At 53.9% G+C, this 16,435-nt stretch overlaps 1 protein-coding gene across 2 annotated transcripts in view; it reads right to left on the bottom strand.

Moving 5' to 3' along the window:
• Positions 1 to 12,000, bottom strand: part of MGAT5B (alpha-1,6-mannosylglycoprotein 6-beta-N-acetylglucosaminyltransferase B) — a 65,806-nt gene extending 53,806 nt beyond the window's left edge. The window contains exons 1-2 of one of the 2 annotated variants that reach the window (XM_014889131.2): positions 11,862 to 12,000; positions 5,704 to 5,816 (exon numbers count right to left, since the gene is read on the bottom strand). In XM_014889131.2, the coding sequence (XP_014744617.1) occupies positions 5,704 to 5,816; positions 11,862 to 11,929 (181 nt within the window). In that variant the 5' untranslated portion in view covers positions 11,930 to 12,000. Of the gene's footprint in view, positions 1 to 5,703; positions 5,817 to 10,341; positions 10,398 to 11,861 lie in introns of those variants that run through there. The other variant, XM_088176355.1, reaches the window with a different exon arrangement.
• Positions 12,001 to 16,435: the final 4,435 nt, after the last annotated feature.

Genomic DNA, 16,435 nt, shown 5'->3' with positions numbered 1-16,435 from the left:
TGCATTACTGAGAGGGTTTGAGGAGAGCAGGGCAGGATTCCTGCCAGGTGACATTAAACACCATCTCCAGCACCACACGCCTCGGCTGTTGGCTCTGGATCTCTCCTGAGAGTCCTGTAGCCCAACGTGGCAATTCAGAGCCATTCTGACAGCACAAGGAAGCCCCAGTGCTCAGCTCCCCATGGTCTGCATGTGGGACAAGACACCCCAAGCCAGCAAGGGGAGGCTTCCACGTTGTTTTTTTTTTCTTTTCCACATTTATTTTTATTCCCTGAACTTGAATGACCAAATCTTTTTGCAGCAGAAGCTGTTCTTTGGTGACCTGCAACTCTGCTGGGTCACAGGCCACAGGGAGTCCCTGCAGGGGCTGGTGCACTGCCCACCTCCAGACAGATTCCAGGTTGAGTTATCATTGCCCAGCTGCAATGTCCCAGTGCTGTAGGACTGGGAAAACCTCTGTTCTAGCCCACAAGCTGCTTATCACCCCCCCATCAGGGTCCATATCCTGCAGCCCTGAGATCAGGCCCCAAAACACATCTCAGCAACCTAGGACAAGGTGCAACAGCCTTGCAGAGGCTGAGCTTCACCCCTCCTTGCTTCTCTTTTCCAGCTTGTGCTCTGCAATCAGCTCTCCCCCACCCTTGTCCTTCCTTCATCCCATTCCCAGGGATCCTGCTCCCAAAGCAGAGCAGGAAACCCAGCTCAGGAGCCCAGCTGTGGCCAGCCACAGGAAAGCAGCTGGAGATGCTGCTGGGAGCTCGCTTTGGAGGGGGGGAGAGGCAGGTGTTGAGCTCTGCAGCTGAGCAGCAGGAAACTCTTGAGAACAGGTTGAAAAAAAAGAGTTATGGGAACAGCAAACACACAACTCCAGCCGCTCAGCAAAGCCCCACTTCCCAAAGGCAGCAGGATTCAAGGACCTCAGCACCAGAACTGCTGCAGCAGTGACCCCAAGCACAGAGATACCTGTGAACAGCTTCAAATGCTGCTGGCAAAGTCCCAGCAAGGTCAGCTGCAATCAAACCAGAGCCCTCTCACGACAACCAGCAGCCCAGCACGAGGGCAGAGCTCAGCTCCAGCCCTTTCAGGGTATCAGGACCTGTCCTACACCTCCCCTGGGTTTGCAGCCAATCCCTCCAGCACCTCATACCCAACCCCACAGGAACCAACAGCAAGAGGAATCCAAAGGCTTTTGATTCTTTGAACCAGCTCCAGCAGCTGCAGGCAATATTCCAGCCACATCTAATCACATTTTAACACTTAATAACCTATTTTTCCCCTGCTAATCCCCTACAGCAGCAAGCTCCACCAGCGGGATGTACATCCCACCAAATCCAGCCTGGGGCACAGCCATGGGCCAAATCCCTCCCAGCACCATGATTACAGAATTTGGTATTTTTTGAGCATCAGCCTCCTGCCCCCTGACTCCAGCAGTGAAACAACTGCAAGAAAGCTGATTGGGGAAAAAAAAAGGAACATCAAACATATTACATTCTAAATAAGAGGAGAGAAGAGGGCACAGAAAACTCAATCTCTTGAGTTTAGAGCCCTTCCCAAAGCATCTCCCACATTCAAAATTTATAGACTTCTCTGTTTCCCTTTTTTATCTACATCTTTGTTTGCAGAACAAATTCTCTCAGTGGCCATTTCAAAACAAAGGAACCTTTGTCTGTGTTTACTTGACAGCAGCGGATTAGGATAAAATAACTTGCATTTCAGAAGGGTTTTTTTTATTTATTGTTAAGATGCAAAGCCTCTACTGCAGCGAATCATCAAGCAGAGAATCCATCTGAGGAATGATTTCTGGCACACACCGAGAAACTTGGCTTTTGGAGAGAATCTCCAAGAAAGGTATTCACATACAAAAATCAAATTCTAAATCGTATTAACTTCTGGACTGTGACATTATCAATTTCTCCTTTTCATGCTCCTGCCTCACATCTATGTTTATTTTGGTTATGATTGGCTGCTCTCACAGTTCAGGAGCCAGGAAAGCTCTGGGCAGGGCTGGGGCGTTCTCATGTCTCCCTTTGAATTGCAATAGCTGAGGCTCAAGGCTGGGCTGGGCAGGTCACTCAGGGAGAAACAGGAACAGCCCCAGCCTAAACTGGACCAGGAACTATGAACTTCAGCATTAAACCACAACCCAAAGGATTTTTTGGATGCAGATGATTTTAAAATAAATTAATTTTTTACATCCCCCAGCTCTCTGCAGCCACCCCAACCCCGCAGGCACTGAAGGGCATGGGCAGCTTCTCCTGAGCTGGGTCTGGCAGGACAAGGAGCAGCACAGACAGCCACAAAAGCTGGGATCAGCCCCAGGAAGGACTGCAGGAGCTGACTCTCACTCACCACAAACCCACCCCATTTATTCTCCAGCTCCACTGCAGAGCAGCCACCCCAGAGCACAGGGAGGAGGATGTTGGCAGTTTCCCTGCCACATCCATTAATTAATGAATAATGCTCCAAAGGACACCTCCAGGAGTGCAGGTGGAGCAGGGAACAGCAGCAGGGACCAGGCTCCTTCCCCACCAGGAGCCCATTCCAGGGAAACACTCAGGCCTGGGCATGGCAGACCTGAGGCCACACACCCAGGAACTCTTCCCAAGCCTCTGGCCATGAACCTGCTCAGGTTCGTGCAGATTCCCCTTCCCTATCACACCCAGAGCTCGTCAGCCCAGCACAATTAACCTGCTCTGAGCTCCCCTCCAGCCCAGCTCTGTGTGCTTAACAGCAACCATAACTGCCAGGAATATTTCCCGGGTTTCCTGGGATCCAGAACACATGTTAATTAAATGCCAGTTTGTTATTCAAACAGACCTTTGGAGAATTCACAGCACTAACAAGCAGCACATCCATTCCTGCTCCCACCTCCCCACTTGGATGTTCATTCCACGCTCCTCCAGGGGAGCTCTGCCTCCCCTTGGCCAGGAGACACCTCTGGACTCCCAAACAGAGGGGTCAGACCTGCCCACAGCTGCCACAGCTGGGTGTGCTCTCACATCTGCAGGGATGGATTTGACTCCCCAGCCCCAGGGGCTGTGACTCCCCATCTCCAGTGGCCCAGGAGCCATCACCCCTCCTGCCCTTCCCATGGCTGGGAGAGCTGATCCTTCCAGCCATCACATCCTCCCCACAACAGCCACAGCCTTTCCCAGGTGACCCAGGGAGGTCTGTGGTGACCCTGGCCAGCTCATTCCCTGAGGTCTTGGTCCCACTCTGCTTTGGGGGTTACTCCCCCCTGGGAGCAGCAACATCACCCTGGGGCACAGCCAGTCCCTACAAACCAGTGTGACAGGAAAGGCTGAACCCCAAAAGCCTGAACCAGGTGTTAAAGAGTGACAAAAAGCCTCTCAGGGTGTGCCTGCCAAGCTTTAGGGACAAAGAACACAACCTTCCCCCAGCATCTTCCTCCTGAGGCAGGAGAGAGGATGCTTTGTGTTTAAAACCAGTGTGTGAGGCCATGAATGAAGCTCATCTTCCCCAATAAGCAGCACAGCAACAGCCAAATGTGCAGCAATTCATCTGGAAGCAATAGTTTGTTTGGCAAAGCCACTGAATATAGGAAAAAAATTGGATTTGCATCGAATTTTTGAGCTTTCTAACAAAGTAGGATTTGCCTTACCCAGTTAGAAAGCTAAGAGACCAAAATCTTGAAAAATTAGAGGACCTAGGTCATAATTTACTTCTTTTCTTCTTTAAATGAGGCCAGTCAGGCATTACCAGAAGCAACATTCAACCTGCACCAGCTCTGAGCACAGCAGCATCTGTCCCAAGCAGCAAGGCTGGTGCCCACAGCTCTCAGCAGAGCCACAGAGGGTCAGGCAAGAGGGTGAACCCATCTACACACCTTGATTTAATCACCTGAACCCCTAAGTGTGGAGGGTTTGAGGTGTGAGGGCCTGAAAAAGGAGATTTGTTTTGACCCAGCTCCAGGGCTGTGCTGACACTGCTCCCAGTAAACGAGACAGGCAAGGATGCAGCCAGTGGATTCAAAGGACTGGGTTAAATTGATAACAAGGATCAAGATGGGAAAAGCCACTCCAAGGCATCCAGGAAGGGGGTAAAGAGCTGAGTAATGATCTTTTTGCCATTATTTCACTCCAACTTTAGAGCCCTCTGGGCCCCAGGTGCTTCTGCAGGTTTCTGGAAACCTTTGCTGCTCTTTGCAGCACAACCTGCCCCACACCTCAGCTGCCCCACAGCCAGTCAGTGTCTCTGCCCTTCTTTCAGTGCTCTACAAACTTTTCAGGGGCACTGGGACTCCTCTGGACAGAGGGCAGCTGTAACAGTGACACCTTTAATTTCAAACCCAGCAATCTTTTCACAACCCATCTCCTCAAAAGACAGGTCTGGAGAAGGTTTGGAGAAGGTTCTGGGGGCTTCTATCCACTTTCCTCCTGCTGTTTCTTATCCCAAGAAGGAAGAAATCCCCTAAAACCAGGCTTCACTCACCAGCCATCCTGGAATGTGTGCTTGGCTTGGGGACAGGAACACAAAACCCACCTTCCCCATGGGAACATGTACCCTGACCAAGTGCAGAAACACTGAAAAGCACTGACCCTGCCACCTGCTCCAGGCTGAGGTCACCAGGAAAACACCAATCCTCAGCAAAGGGTTTAATGGAGCTGGTGATGGAAACACTTAGGGGAGCAGAGGGGGAGGAAAATCAGCCACAGTGTCCTCCATCCATAGGGAGAACACAAATCCAGCTGCCACAGGCTGCAAATCCATCTCTGGGAAAGTCAGTAAGCAGTTTAACACCACCCAGCTTCTGGAAACCACCACACCATCCCTCTCCTCCTGTAGGGAAGCAGTTGGCACTTCTTCCAGCACCCCAAGGAAAGGATTTAATGCTCCAAAATCACATCCTAGGTGTGGCTGTAAAACTCAGGTCTAGGTGAGGCTGTGGAGCTCAGATCCTTCCATGGTTTTGGTATGGAGGAGGAGAAGACCACGGTGGCCTGACCAAGCCCATCTCACCCTGCTCAGGGGAGTTCAAGCTGGGCAGTTCCTTCTGTGCATTTCAGGTGACTGAAACCTCAGAGAAAAATCAGGGGAAGCTCAATCCATGGCAGCAGTGTCCTCTCAGAGAAAGGGACGTGGCTGTCCCACCACAGGAGTGTCTCCTGAGCTGACTTCGTGTCTTGCCAAAAGAGGTGTTAAATGCAACATAACACACACTTGTTATAAATTAGAATATCTCTCTTCTACATTTCTACAAACCTGCATAAACCCACAAAGGCCTTTTAATTTCCTTTTCCTAAGGAGCAATTTCCACGCCCTGCAGACCACAAGTGCTCAAACCCACTGAGACCTCCAAGCACCTGAGCTAAATCCTCCACACATGAGACCAGGGGCAGCCCACACAACCCACAGTGCTGCCAGCTGAGGGGCTGATCCCACTGCTTCCCCATTTTGTGCTGTCAGCCAGGCTCAGCATCCACATCCCAACATTCATCTACATCCCAGCATCCATCCCCACCACGTCACACCTCTGGATGAAAGCACAGCCAGGTTTGAGCCACACAGCAAAACTTCCCTGCCATGGCAAGAGAGGCTAGCAGAACCCTGAGCCATCCTGATAATCCCAAAAAAGGGCCAGGAAGGACCTGTGGGAATGGAGGATCCGAGCCCCATCCTCCCGCATCCCTGGCGCTCCATGGAGCAGCCCCAGGCACAGGCTGGGCTCGGCGCCGTGCTCACCTTCGGTGCGGATGGTGAAGGGGGAGTCCCCCAGGCGCTTGGCTGAGAACTGCCCTCCCAGGGAGGTCATCAGGAAGCACAGGGTGAAAAATCCGATGCCCAGCACGAAAATCCTGCGGGAGAGAAAAGCAGAGCTGGAGCAAAGTGTGATGAGGAGCCAGCTCCTCCCTGGTGGGCCAGCCCCGCCACCCTCTGCCCCTGGAGTAATTCCTTTGCACAGCAGCAGGAGAGGCTTTGGGTGTGTGGGACAATCCCAGCTCCATCCTTCTGGCCCACCCCACCCAGCCCTGGCAGAGACCATCTGTGCAGCCCCAGCCTCACGTGTGCTTCACCAAGAGCCCAGGACGCTTCTGCCCAAACCCTGGCACTGAGCAGGGGGTTTTGCCTGAGAGCCCCCTCTGAAATCCCTGCAGCCTGCTCCAGTGGGCAGGCCCTGAGGACTCCTCCTCTGCACTCAAGGGTGGGTTTGCATCTTCTGTGGGAAGCTGAGCCAGAGCCTGTAGGCTGCTCCACCAAGTCCAGCCCAACAACCCAGACTGCAGGAACCACAATAAACAATACCTGTATTCCTCTGGGAGAGAGGACTCAAGAGAGATCTTTACCTTCCTTTCCTCCCAAAGATCTAAAAAAAAACCCTTTCAGTTTTTTAAATAAAGCCTTTTGTTCCCTGTAACTGGGCCACCGGCAGTGTCATTGTGTCCCCTGTGCACAAGGGGACAAGGAGGGACCTGCCCCACAGCACTCAGTTGGCCTGGGGCCACCCCAGGGCTGGCAGGGAAGTGGCTGCCAGGGGACACACTGGGCACGATGTCATCTGCACGTCACCTCCAGTGAGGGACAGGAGCTCCCAGCACTGCTCCTGCTAAATTCAGGCCAGTCACTCATTTGGGGGTGGAAGGGCTGAAGGCAAGAGCTCTGTGCCAGCCTGGTTGTGCAGCAGGGAGTGTAAAGCAGAGTGCTCTGTGCCAAGGGATGGATGTCTGGCCTCCTTCCACTGCTCAGAGACGCTGCCATGATCCCTGAGACTTCGTGGAGGTGCAGCAGCCTCCAGCAGACACACGGGAAAAGCCCTGGCAGATCCAGTGCCAGGTGTCAGTGTGACAGCTCCCAGAGCAGCAGCTTGATCTCAGCCACCAAACCCAGGGGAAATCTCGAGGAGGAGACAGAGGAAAGACAAGCCCCAGCCAGCCAGGTTTGTCTTCCAACAGGTAAATCCTGTGTGGGACAGGGAGCTGAGGAAGCCCTTGGGGTGCCTCTCAGCATCCCTGAGCCAAAGGGAAACAAACCACAGAGGACAGGAGCCTCCAACTCCCTTTACAAGCTCACAGCGTCCTCTAAGGACTCCGGAGCTGCACACAGACACAGCACAGACACAGCACAGCCACCAGGCTTTTCCACGTGTAAAGGAGCCCACAGCTCTCCACCTAAGCATTCCTACAGAGCCAAAGAGGAGTAGGAACCAACCTTCAACTCTGGGCTCCAGCACTGCAATTATCTGCTGCTGGAGAGGGTTAACCAATATCGTGACCTGCTTCAAAACCCTCACTAGTGACTGGGAGATGTTGTGGGGAGCTCAAGCACCGGGTTAAGCAGCTCAAGAAGGGCTGGGCTTTCCCAGGGAGATCTAGTGGAGGAGCTCCCAGGGCAGATCCCAGCACAGCATGGCCAGGCTTTCCTTGCCTGGAAAGACTCCTGGGCAAGACATGGCATCAGAGGGGATCCCACGAGCTCCCTCCCTCCATCCAGGCAGCTCTGACGCTGCTGTCACACAGACAGCACACCTGAGCCCAGACCCAGGGCAGCCTCGCTCTCAGCAGCAGCCAGCTCAAGAACAAAAGGTTTCCTTTGCCTGTTCTACGAGGATCAGCTCACAGCAGACAGGCCCCCAACTCCTGCCCATCCCCATGGATCAGGGGCACCTGGCCTTGGGCTCTGGACAAGCAGCACAGCACAGCTCCCCACCCCTCTCACCTCCCACCTAATCAAGGGGAAAAGCAACACCCTGGGCTTGTCAGCACTAAGGAGCTCTGCCACAAACACTCCCTGACAGAGCTGACCCACCTGGGAGAGGGGATGCATCATCAAAACACTGACACCCCTGTGCAGGCATGGACCAGCTCAGGTCCCTTTAATTTCCAAATGAGGGAAATTCCCACTCTGGAGGGGTGCAAAGCAGTTTCTACAGGATATATAAACCACTGTGCACTCACTAATCCAGGCTCCCACCCCTAAAGGCCTGGCTATGGGCACAGCTGGTGAGCCCCACGAGCAGAGAGGAGCAGAGCCACCCCCTCCCCAGCAGATGCTGATGAACCATCGAGCTGTGCAATCTGCACACAGACATGACACAGACCTCAGCCCCTGCCCAAAGCAGACCTGGGAGGAGGGTTTTCAGAGAGCTGTGGTCCAGCTCCAGCAGGGAGGTGATTGTGGAGGCAGCAGAGCGTCCCTGATGCTGCAAAGCAGCGTGGTGTCCCATAAATAGCTTGGAGAGAGGGTGATCTGGGGACATTAGTGCACTGCCATTATCACAGCCTGAGCCCAGTGCAGTGCTGGGTCTGGGAAAGGCTCTCAGGAACACACTGGAGGGGATTGCTGCACCCAGCTTGGCTTTGGAGGGCTGAATTTGCCCTTGGGGAACTCTGTCTGCCATGGCACTTCCCTGGCAGGAGAGGACAAGAGAAGAAACAAATTGAAGGGGGTCCAAGTCCTGCACCCCAGGGTCCTCCTGGTACAAAACCCACCATGGCCCTGTCCTGGTATCCCCTCCCCCAAGGGGCATTTTAACAAAGCATCACCTGAATAAATACTCAGACCTGATCCTGCTCTCACGCTCCTATCGACAATATCTTCATCATTATGCGACACCTTGTTGATGCTTTTTAATCTTCATAATTATAGTCTGGCAAGGAGGGATCGTTAAACACTGAGCAGAAAGAAAAAGGGGAAGGGAAGAAAAAGAGACAAAGGTAATCTGTGCTCTACCACCTCCCTAGGAAACTAAACCTTTTTCATTTTGACTGGATTACAGAGAGAGTAGGGGAGATGCAAGATGCTTTTTTCCTTAAAAAAAAAAAAAAGAAAAAGAAAAAGAAAAAAAAGTAGGACTTGGAGCCTTACTGGAATTGCTGTCCTTGGGAGATCAGTGGACCCAGCCCAGAGCAGTGCTCCGGGGAGCAGGGGGGGATACAGGGCTGCACTCTCAGCCTGAGAAACCCAACTCCTTTGCTTTTGCTCATGTTCTCCAGGTGAATAAAAATGCCTGGCCCAGCCTCAGCTGAGTGGAAACTCCTTATACAGAAAACAAATTTATACAAAACAGGTGAAACATAACAGATCTCAGATGGTCCAAATGCACTGGGTCCTCTCTCCCAAAGTCAAGACTAACTCCCTGAAGACTGTGAAGTTCCAAGGACCAAATAATATCTATCCTGGATGCTGGCTTTGCCTGTCATCCAATGTCACATTTAATTCATCGCTCAGGCACAATTCTGGTGCCAAGTCCCTCTCCACATCCTCCCCAAACTGAAATGTTCACAGTTCTGGGCTCTGGCTCAGTGCCCAAAAGAGAAGAAAGCGAAATTCCTCAAGTCTTAAATGAAAATTGCAAGTGATGCCCCAGCCATGGAGGATTTTTGGCCCAAGGAACAGAAAGTTGGATGTGACCAGGAGGGTGTGAGTGCTGAGCTGGGATGTGGTGGGGGGAGGAAGGCCAGCAGCACTCAGCAGGATGGGACTGTGACACTGGGAATGTGACACTGGGACTGTGCTCATGGTGACACATCACCCAGCTGGGACTAACAGGGAGAATCCTACATAGATGCAGGGGAAAGCCAAGGGTTACAGAGTCAGGTAACATCTTTTATTAGACAAGTTTTCAACTCCCAAAAGCTGAGCCACCTTTCCTACAGCAGAAGTCAGGTTAAGAAATGATTCCTCTCCCTCAAACCCTTTTTGCTCAGAGCCCAACAGGGCTGTAGTGCTGTCAAACTAATGCTCAGCCATGTGCATCCTGATCCGTGCAGGGGACCAGGGTGAACTCTCTCACTGACCACTGTTACATCCCACGGAGAGCCTGGCTTTGGTTTCCAGCTGGCAAACAGAACAACAGAGCCAAGAGCTGGGCGAGCTGGACCAGGGCTCCGGGGTGAGTTCTTGCCTGGACTGGCACCACCACAAATGAGACCCCCCTTTTCTGCTGAGATGAAGTCAGAGCCACCCTTGGACATTCCTGTGCTTTTCCAGACCGATCTGCTCCCTCTCCCCTTCCCTCTCGGCAGGCGCTCTCCCAGCTCAGGGCTCTGCATTGCTTTGCTAAGCGTGTCTGGAGGGTGGTTAATGAAATGTTTTGGTGCACAGGATCAGCTTTCCTGAGTGCTGTTTGCCGACGGCACCTCTCCTCCGATGGCAGCAATCCACATCAGGCAGGGGATTGCACCACGGGATTCCCTGGAGCAGCGAGGCTTTGCCCAGCCAGCAGCAGGGAAGCGATTTACAGGACCCACCCTGACTGCCAGGATCTTCTCCCAGTCCTGGAGTTATCCCTGACCCTCAGCTGAGGATGTGGGGTGCTGCTTTTAGGGGAGCAGAGCTGGTTTGCACGGGTTACAGCTGGAGCTGGGCAGTGCCAACACTCACCCATGCTGGGCTGGCATCAAGGTGACACAGGACTGTGACATCAGGGGTCACACTCAGCGTGACAGCAGCATGGAGGAGGTGCAGAGGTCCTGGACACTGTGGGACAGTAAGGAGAGGGTCCTGGGAATTCCTCCTCTTGCACAGGGGGAGCCTGACTGTTAGCAAGGTTACCCTGCTGGTTCCAGTGGCACCAATACTGGTCTGTACTGGCCGGAGAGCAGTCCAAGGCACACGGCCAGGACAGTGCAAGTTCTCCACCTGGACACCAAAGACCATCCAGCCACCACAAACCCCTCACCCCTAACGGGACTTTGTGGTCACCCTGGACTGCACTCCCTGTGCTCTCCCACCCTGATCCCAGGCCACTGCTGGAGATGGGGCTCCCCTGTCTCAAGGGCGATGCCCAGGGCACAGGGATGCTCCAGTCACTTCCTCACCGTGGAATTCAAACCCAGTTGAGAAAGCAAACAGCCAGGCAAAGAGCATTCCCCGGGGCGAGTGTGCCCTTCTCGCGTCACTCCCTGCTCAACCCGGAGCCAACCTGAGCTGTGGGAGCCCTCACACCTCGGCCACCGCTTTGTGGCATCCCCTTGGCCAAGTTCCCCAGTGCCAGGGCAGCAGGGATCCGGCAGCAAGAATCGCTCCAGGAAAGCAGAGCCGAGCAGCTCCCGAGGACAGACAGACAGACAACATCTCCACACCTGAGTGCAGGCGAGCGTGCGAGCCCAGCCTGTTCCTCCTTCTCCACGCCGGGCTGCAGCCTGGGCTGAGCAAAAAGGCAGCGAGCAGATCCCTCCGGTGACCCCAAACCTCCAAACACAGCGGGGAGCGCTGGAAACCGCTGGGCTGGGCTCGCCCCAGCTTGAGCTTCATCCCCTGGCACGTTCCCCTCCATCTCCAAGGGGTTTTGGTCCCTCTCCCCATCAAAAACCACGTACCTGCCAACACCTCCCGTGTGTCTCGGGAGCAACCCATGCACATCTCCAGTGAAGCAAAGAAGCCAGAGAGGGGAAGCGAATGTACGGAAGCAAAAATGGGGAGTTACAGCAAGGGGAAAAGCAATGGGTGGGTGCGGATGTGCCGGAGCCGGAGGGGTTCGGGTTTGGTTATCCACCCTAGCCCCACTGACAGTTCAGGGTGGGCTCTGAAATCCCCAGGCTTAAACCAGAGGAACCGAATCCCCCCAGTATCAACATTTCCGAGAGCGGTACCCAAAAAAGCCGGCGGCGAGCAGCCGTGCGATAATCCCGGAGACAGCGGCGGCGGGGGAAGCGGGAGCCGGCACAGAGAGAGCTGCAGGAGCCGCACTCTGCCCCGCGGGCAGCCCTGCTGGATCCCCGCCTGGATCCCTGCCTGGATCCCCGCCTGGATCCCCGCCTGATCCCCGCCGTGCCCAGCCGGGCTCCATCCCCACACACGCAGCCCCAGGCACACACACAGAGCCCGGCCAGCCGCAGCCCCCGCAGCCAGCGCAGGAGCCGGGCGAGGCGGCAGCGGCCAGGGAGAAACACCAACTTTACCTAAAGGGTCTCAAGGTGACGAGGCATCTTCTGACCATTATCTTGCCATCCGCGTTGACAGTGATCATCGTTCGAAGTTGCGGGCAGGGGGCGGCCCCGCACCCCCCCAGAGGCAGCGAGGGCGGCAGCGAGCGGGGCTCAGCGGGCGGGGCGCGGGGCTGCGCGGGGGCGCATGGCGGGGGCACCGGGGGGACACGGCCCCCCTGCCCTACCCTTGCCCCTGCCCGCTGCCGGCCGAGCCCATGGCCGGGCCCCTCGGCTCCGCTCCGCTCCGCGCACCCCGCGCTGCGGCTCCGCTCCGCCCCGCACCGCCCCGCGGAGCCTCCGCCGGGCTCCGCCGGGCTCCGCGTGCCATCTAGCGGCGACCCGGCCCCGCCGAGGGGGGGTCGGGCCAGGGGGCAGCGGACACGGGCGAGCGGCAGCTCCCCGAGAAGAGGGGATGGCGTTCTGGGGGGAGGATGGCCGGGTTCGGGCGGAGAGGGCGGCAGCGTCCCCGCGCAGGTGACAGCCCCGGCGTGGGGACCTCGGGGGGCAGGGATGGCCCTTTGATGGGGACACTCAGACCAGAACTGCCACCGAGCTCCGTGCCCCGGTGCTGTTTGATTTGGGGGGTTTTAGGAGCAGGGCAAACCTCCCTTGTGGGGAAAGGCGGATCTGGAGTGTGTGACAGCACCAGGCTGCAGCTCTGAGACCCCATCATTCTGTTTTCTTTCGCGGGGGCACAGTCACGACCCACGATGTGGCTCCCCAAAGTCCCCCAGCTATTCCAGGGTGATGCCAAAAGGACCAGGGCGGTGTCCTTGGGAAGACAAAGAAAGGGCCGTGAGGCAGGAGAAGCAGTGCTGAGCTCAGCAGAGGTGTTTCCTATTCTCCTGTGAAAGGTGACAAGCACAAAAAGCCTCCAAAAAGTTGGGGCTTAAAGGAGCCAAGTGTGGACGGAGCCCAGAGACGCCCATTTCCAAGGGCAGCCAGGATGGGTGCACCCCACTGGGGGTGAGGGAAGGGATGCAGCACCCCAGGGTGGCTGAGCCCAGAATGGCTGGAAGGACAACGCTGTCCCCCATGTGCACTCTTGGCCAGGCTACAGGACAGGGCCAGCCTGTGGTGCCAGCAGGGTCCCCTCATGCCACGCTGGCCCCATGGCTGGCTGTCCCTCTTTGCACTGGATACCACCATGGGTACCATAAAACAGGGTGACACTGGGGAACAGCTGTCCCTTGCCTTCCCCATGGTGGGATGCTCTCCCCTCAGCTTTTCTCCATCCCATCTTCCTCCAGAGAGAGAAACCTCCCTCCAGCCCCACCTGCCTGGCCTGGCTTAGTGATCTGCTCCTCAAGTGCTGAGCAATTCCAGCACCAGCCACTCACCCCTCCACAAACTAACCTGGAATGTGCACTATCCCAGGGTGTTCCCGTGGGGCTGATGAAGAGGAAGATGCTGCATTTCCACAGCATCCCAGATGTTCAAACTTCTTCCTTCTGCCCAGTGGAAACCAGGAGTGGCCTTGGTCAGCAAAGCTCCAGGGACCATAAGCTGCAACAGCACCAGCCACAAGCGAGCTCAGAGACAGCAGCTGGAAATCTACCCCAAACCAGAGTTTTTCCTCATAAAACAGCACTTTTTTTCCAAGCAGAAGTGACAGGCAAAACGATAATCTCCAGGACTTCTTAAATGCAGAAAGATTTTTGTGTTCATCCACACTTTTCATGGGCAGGTGACAGGGAAGGAGTCATTGGCACACCAGGCCTGAGGAGGATCACAGCAGGATGTGGCAGACAGATGCACAGACAGGATTTTGCAGGAACTGTGGCTCAGGAGCAGCAGTCAGAGCTGTCAAGCCAAACCCTCAGGTCATCTTGGCAAGGACACCCTGCTCTGAAGCCCATCCAGTGGGGGCCTCATGGACACAGCCAGGCAGCCCCAGTGCATGGACAGACCCCAAACAGCAGCTGGGTGCTCAGTCCCTGCTATTTTAGGTGCAGCTGAGAGCATCTGAAAAAAATCCCCTGGTGTTCTTCACCTGGCCATTGGGCAAGGAGGGGAGCAGCAGCCTAGTGAAGGTGCTCTGGTGACCCTGCTACCCCCATTTCCTGCCTGCTCACTCCATTCCCAGCTCCTGCTGCTCTGACAGCAATTCTTAGTCCTCACCTGAGCTGTAAAACCACCTCAAAATCTGGTGCTGCCCTCCAGAGCCTGGCTCCAGCCGGCAGCAGGAGGCAGAGCCCTTCATTCCAAAAACTTCTATCCAAGATCAGCTCAGCTCCACGGGGCTGGAAACCTTCCTAATGCACACAAACACTGCGTGCAGTGGGTGCTGCAGCAGCCAAGCCTGGTGTGTGCCAGGATCCAGCTGTGCCTTCCCTAGAGCCTGGGAGGGACAGGGAACCACCCCAGAGCAGAGCAGGGGGAGCAGAATCCACTGAGGGGTGAATTCTGTGGGATGGGACCCTCTGACCTGCACAAGGATAACACCAAGGTCCTTCTGTGCATCCCACAAACTCTGGGTTGTGCCAATCCAGCTCTTCCCTGAGGCCAGTGGCAGAGGCTTCCCAGCAGGAAAAGTCTGGGCTGTGGCAAGGCACCACACATTAATTATTTAACAATTAAGGGTGAGTGACATTGAGGGGGAAGGGACCAGGGCAGAGATGGTGCGTTCCCATTCCTCCTTCCAGAGCTGATCCTGGGCTGGAAAATGCCCCTAAGGGATTTGGCTGTTTCTTGGGCAGGTAAAAGGCAGCTCAGCCACCTTGGCTTCCTCCAGGTGCCTCTCGCAGCACTGACTAGGAAATTTAAATTAAATTAAATTAAATTAAAGTATAAATATATAAAATAAATTATAAATTATAAATTATAAATTATAAATTATAAATTATAAATTATAAATTATACATTATACATTATACATTAAAATGAAATGAAATGAAATGAAATAATAAAAAAAAAAATAAAATAAAATAAAATAAAATAAAATAAAATAAAATAAAATAAAATAAAATAAAATAAAATAAAATAAAATAAAATAAAATAAAATAAAATCAAATAAAATCTAGAAATCTGCTCTTGTCAATCTCCATGCCCATCCTGGCAGGGTGCTGGGGTCAGCAGGGAGCAACAGTCAGAGTTAATTCTGTCACTCCCAGTTCCCACCAGGATCAGCCATGCAGGATCCATCACCCCAGGGATGGGAATGTGGCATTCCCCACCCCCCGGGGCCCTCATCCCCGAGGAGAATTGCTGCAGCAGCCAGTCCTTTCCCTGTGTTGCTGCTTGAAACAAAAGCTTAATTAACTACCAGCTCACTGTCTGTTTAGAGGGATAAATGTGAAATCCAAGGATGGTAATAATGCAGTGAATTATCTTCTTCGGCAGCTGAGAAGCAATAGCCCCAAAAATCAATATTCTGAAGTTATACTGCACACACACACACACACACGTTTTTTGTTATTCCAAATTCAGCAGCAGCAAGGAATTGAGAGAACCAACTCAGCAGCCAGCTGGCCCAAAGGAAATCAGTTTTGCACGAGTTGGAGCCCCTGCCCAGCCAGAGGCAGACCTGGAGCATCTCCAGGGCAGGTTCCAGGCTGCCCCTCCACAGCTCTGCCTGTAACTGGGGCAGGGCCAAAGTTCCAGCTCTGACACCAAAGCATCCTCTGGGAGATGGGACTCACTCTGCACCACTGGCCCAGGGTCCTGGTTTAGGGCAAATTTGGGAGGAATCCTCCGAATGGGGTCCCTCTAGAAAGCAAATTCAAGTGGCCCCTCCCCCTCACCACTTTGGGAGACATAAACCTGAGAGAAGAGTGGAAAAAACTGTTTATTTAACAAGCAAAGTACTCACAAAGATGGAAATTGAATAATTTTAAACAATGGAAGATCTTGTTGTTCTGAAGAGATGGCAAATTCAGAAAGTCCTTGTCGTGGGGTGTGGCTCGGATTGTTCAGTCTCTCTCAGTCCCTCCTGAGCTGGAAAATGTGTGTGCCACAGGGGTGAGCTCCCAGAGTTTCCTGGGTTTTCAGTCCAGAGCAGGGCTGATCAGTTCCAATAAAAAGAAATGTCACAGTCCAGAAAACTTCTCTGCTTCAGCTAGCTAAAAAAAAAAAACCTACCTAAAGCAAAGGTGAGCTCTGTCCTGCTGTCTGTCCATGCTGCAGACAGCACAGCCTGGGAGCAGGAATGTGGGGGAGCCAGGGCAGCTTCTTCAGCCCCCCTTTGGTCTCAGAACCAGTCCTAAAGGTGCAGAACTCAATATCCAGCTTAAACAGAGCAGATAATTTGGGATACAAGCAACATAAAGTCACCCCAGGACACCCAGCAAAAGACCTTGGGCATTTTCAACTCATCCTTGGTGGCTGTGCTACCCTGAAGTTCCCTTCCCAGCCATGGCTGCACAGAATGTCATGGTTTGGGTCACCACAGCTCCAGGAAAGGGGCTATGAATGCAGAGGGGCTGTAATCCACCAGAAATAAAGTTTAAAATACATTCCTGCAAAGGTCACAGACAAACACTCATCACTGCTCAGCCTCCAGACAAGCCACAGTGACAGGGTTTGTGCTGGCTTTTGGTGAGCAGTGC

The sequence above is a fragment of the Sturnus vulgaris genome, chromosome 20 (assembly GCF_052056855.1).
Source record: "Sturnus vulgaris isolate bStuVul1 chromosome 20, bStuVul1.hap1, whole genome shotgun sequence".
Classification (NCBI taxonomy): domain Eukaryota; kingdom Metazoa; phylum Chordata; class Aves; order Passeriformes; family Sturnidae; genus Sturnus; species Sturnus vulgaris.
Note: the sequence above shows the minus strand (reverse complement) of the source record. Positions and strands in the feature narration are given on the sequence as shown.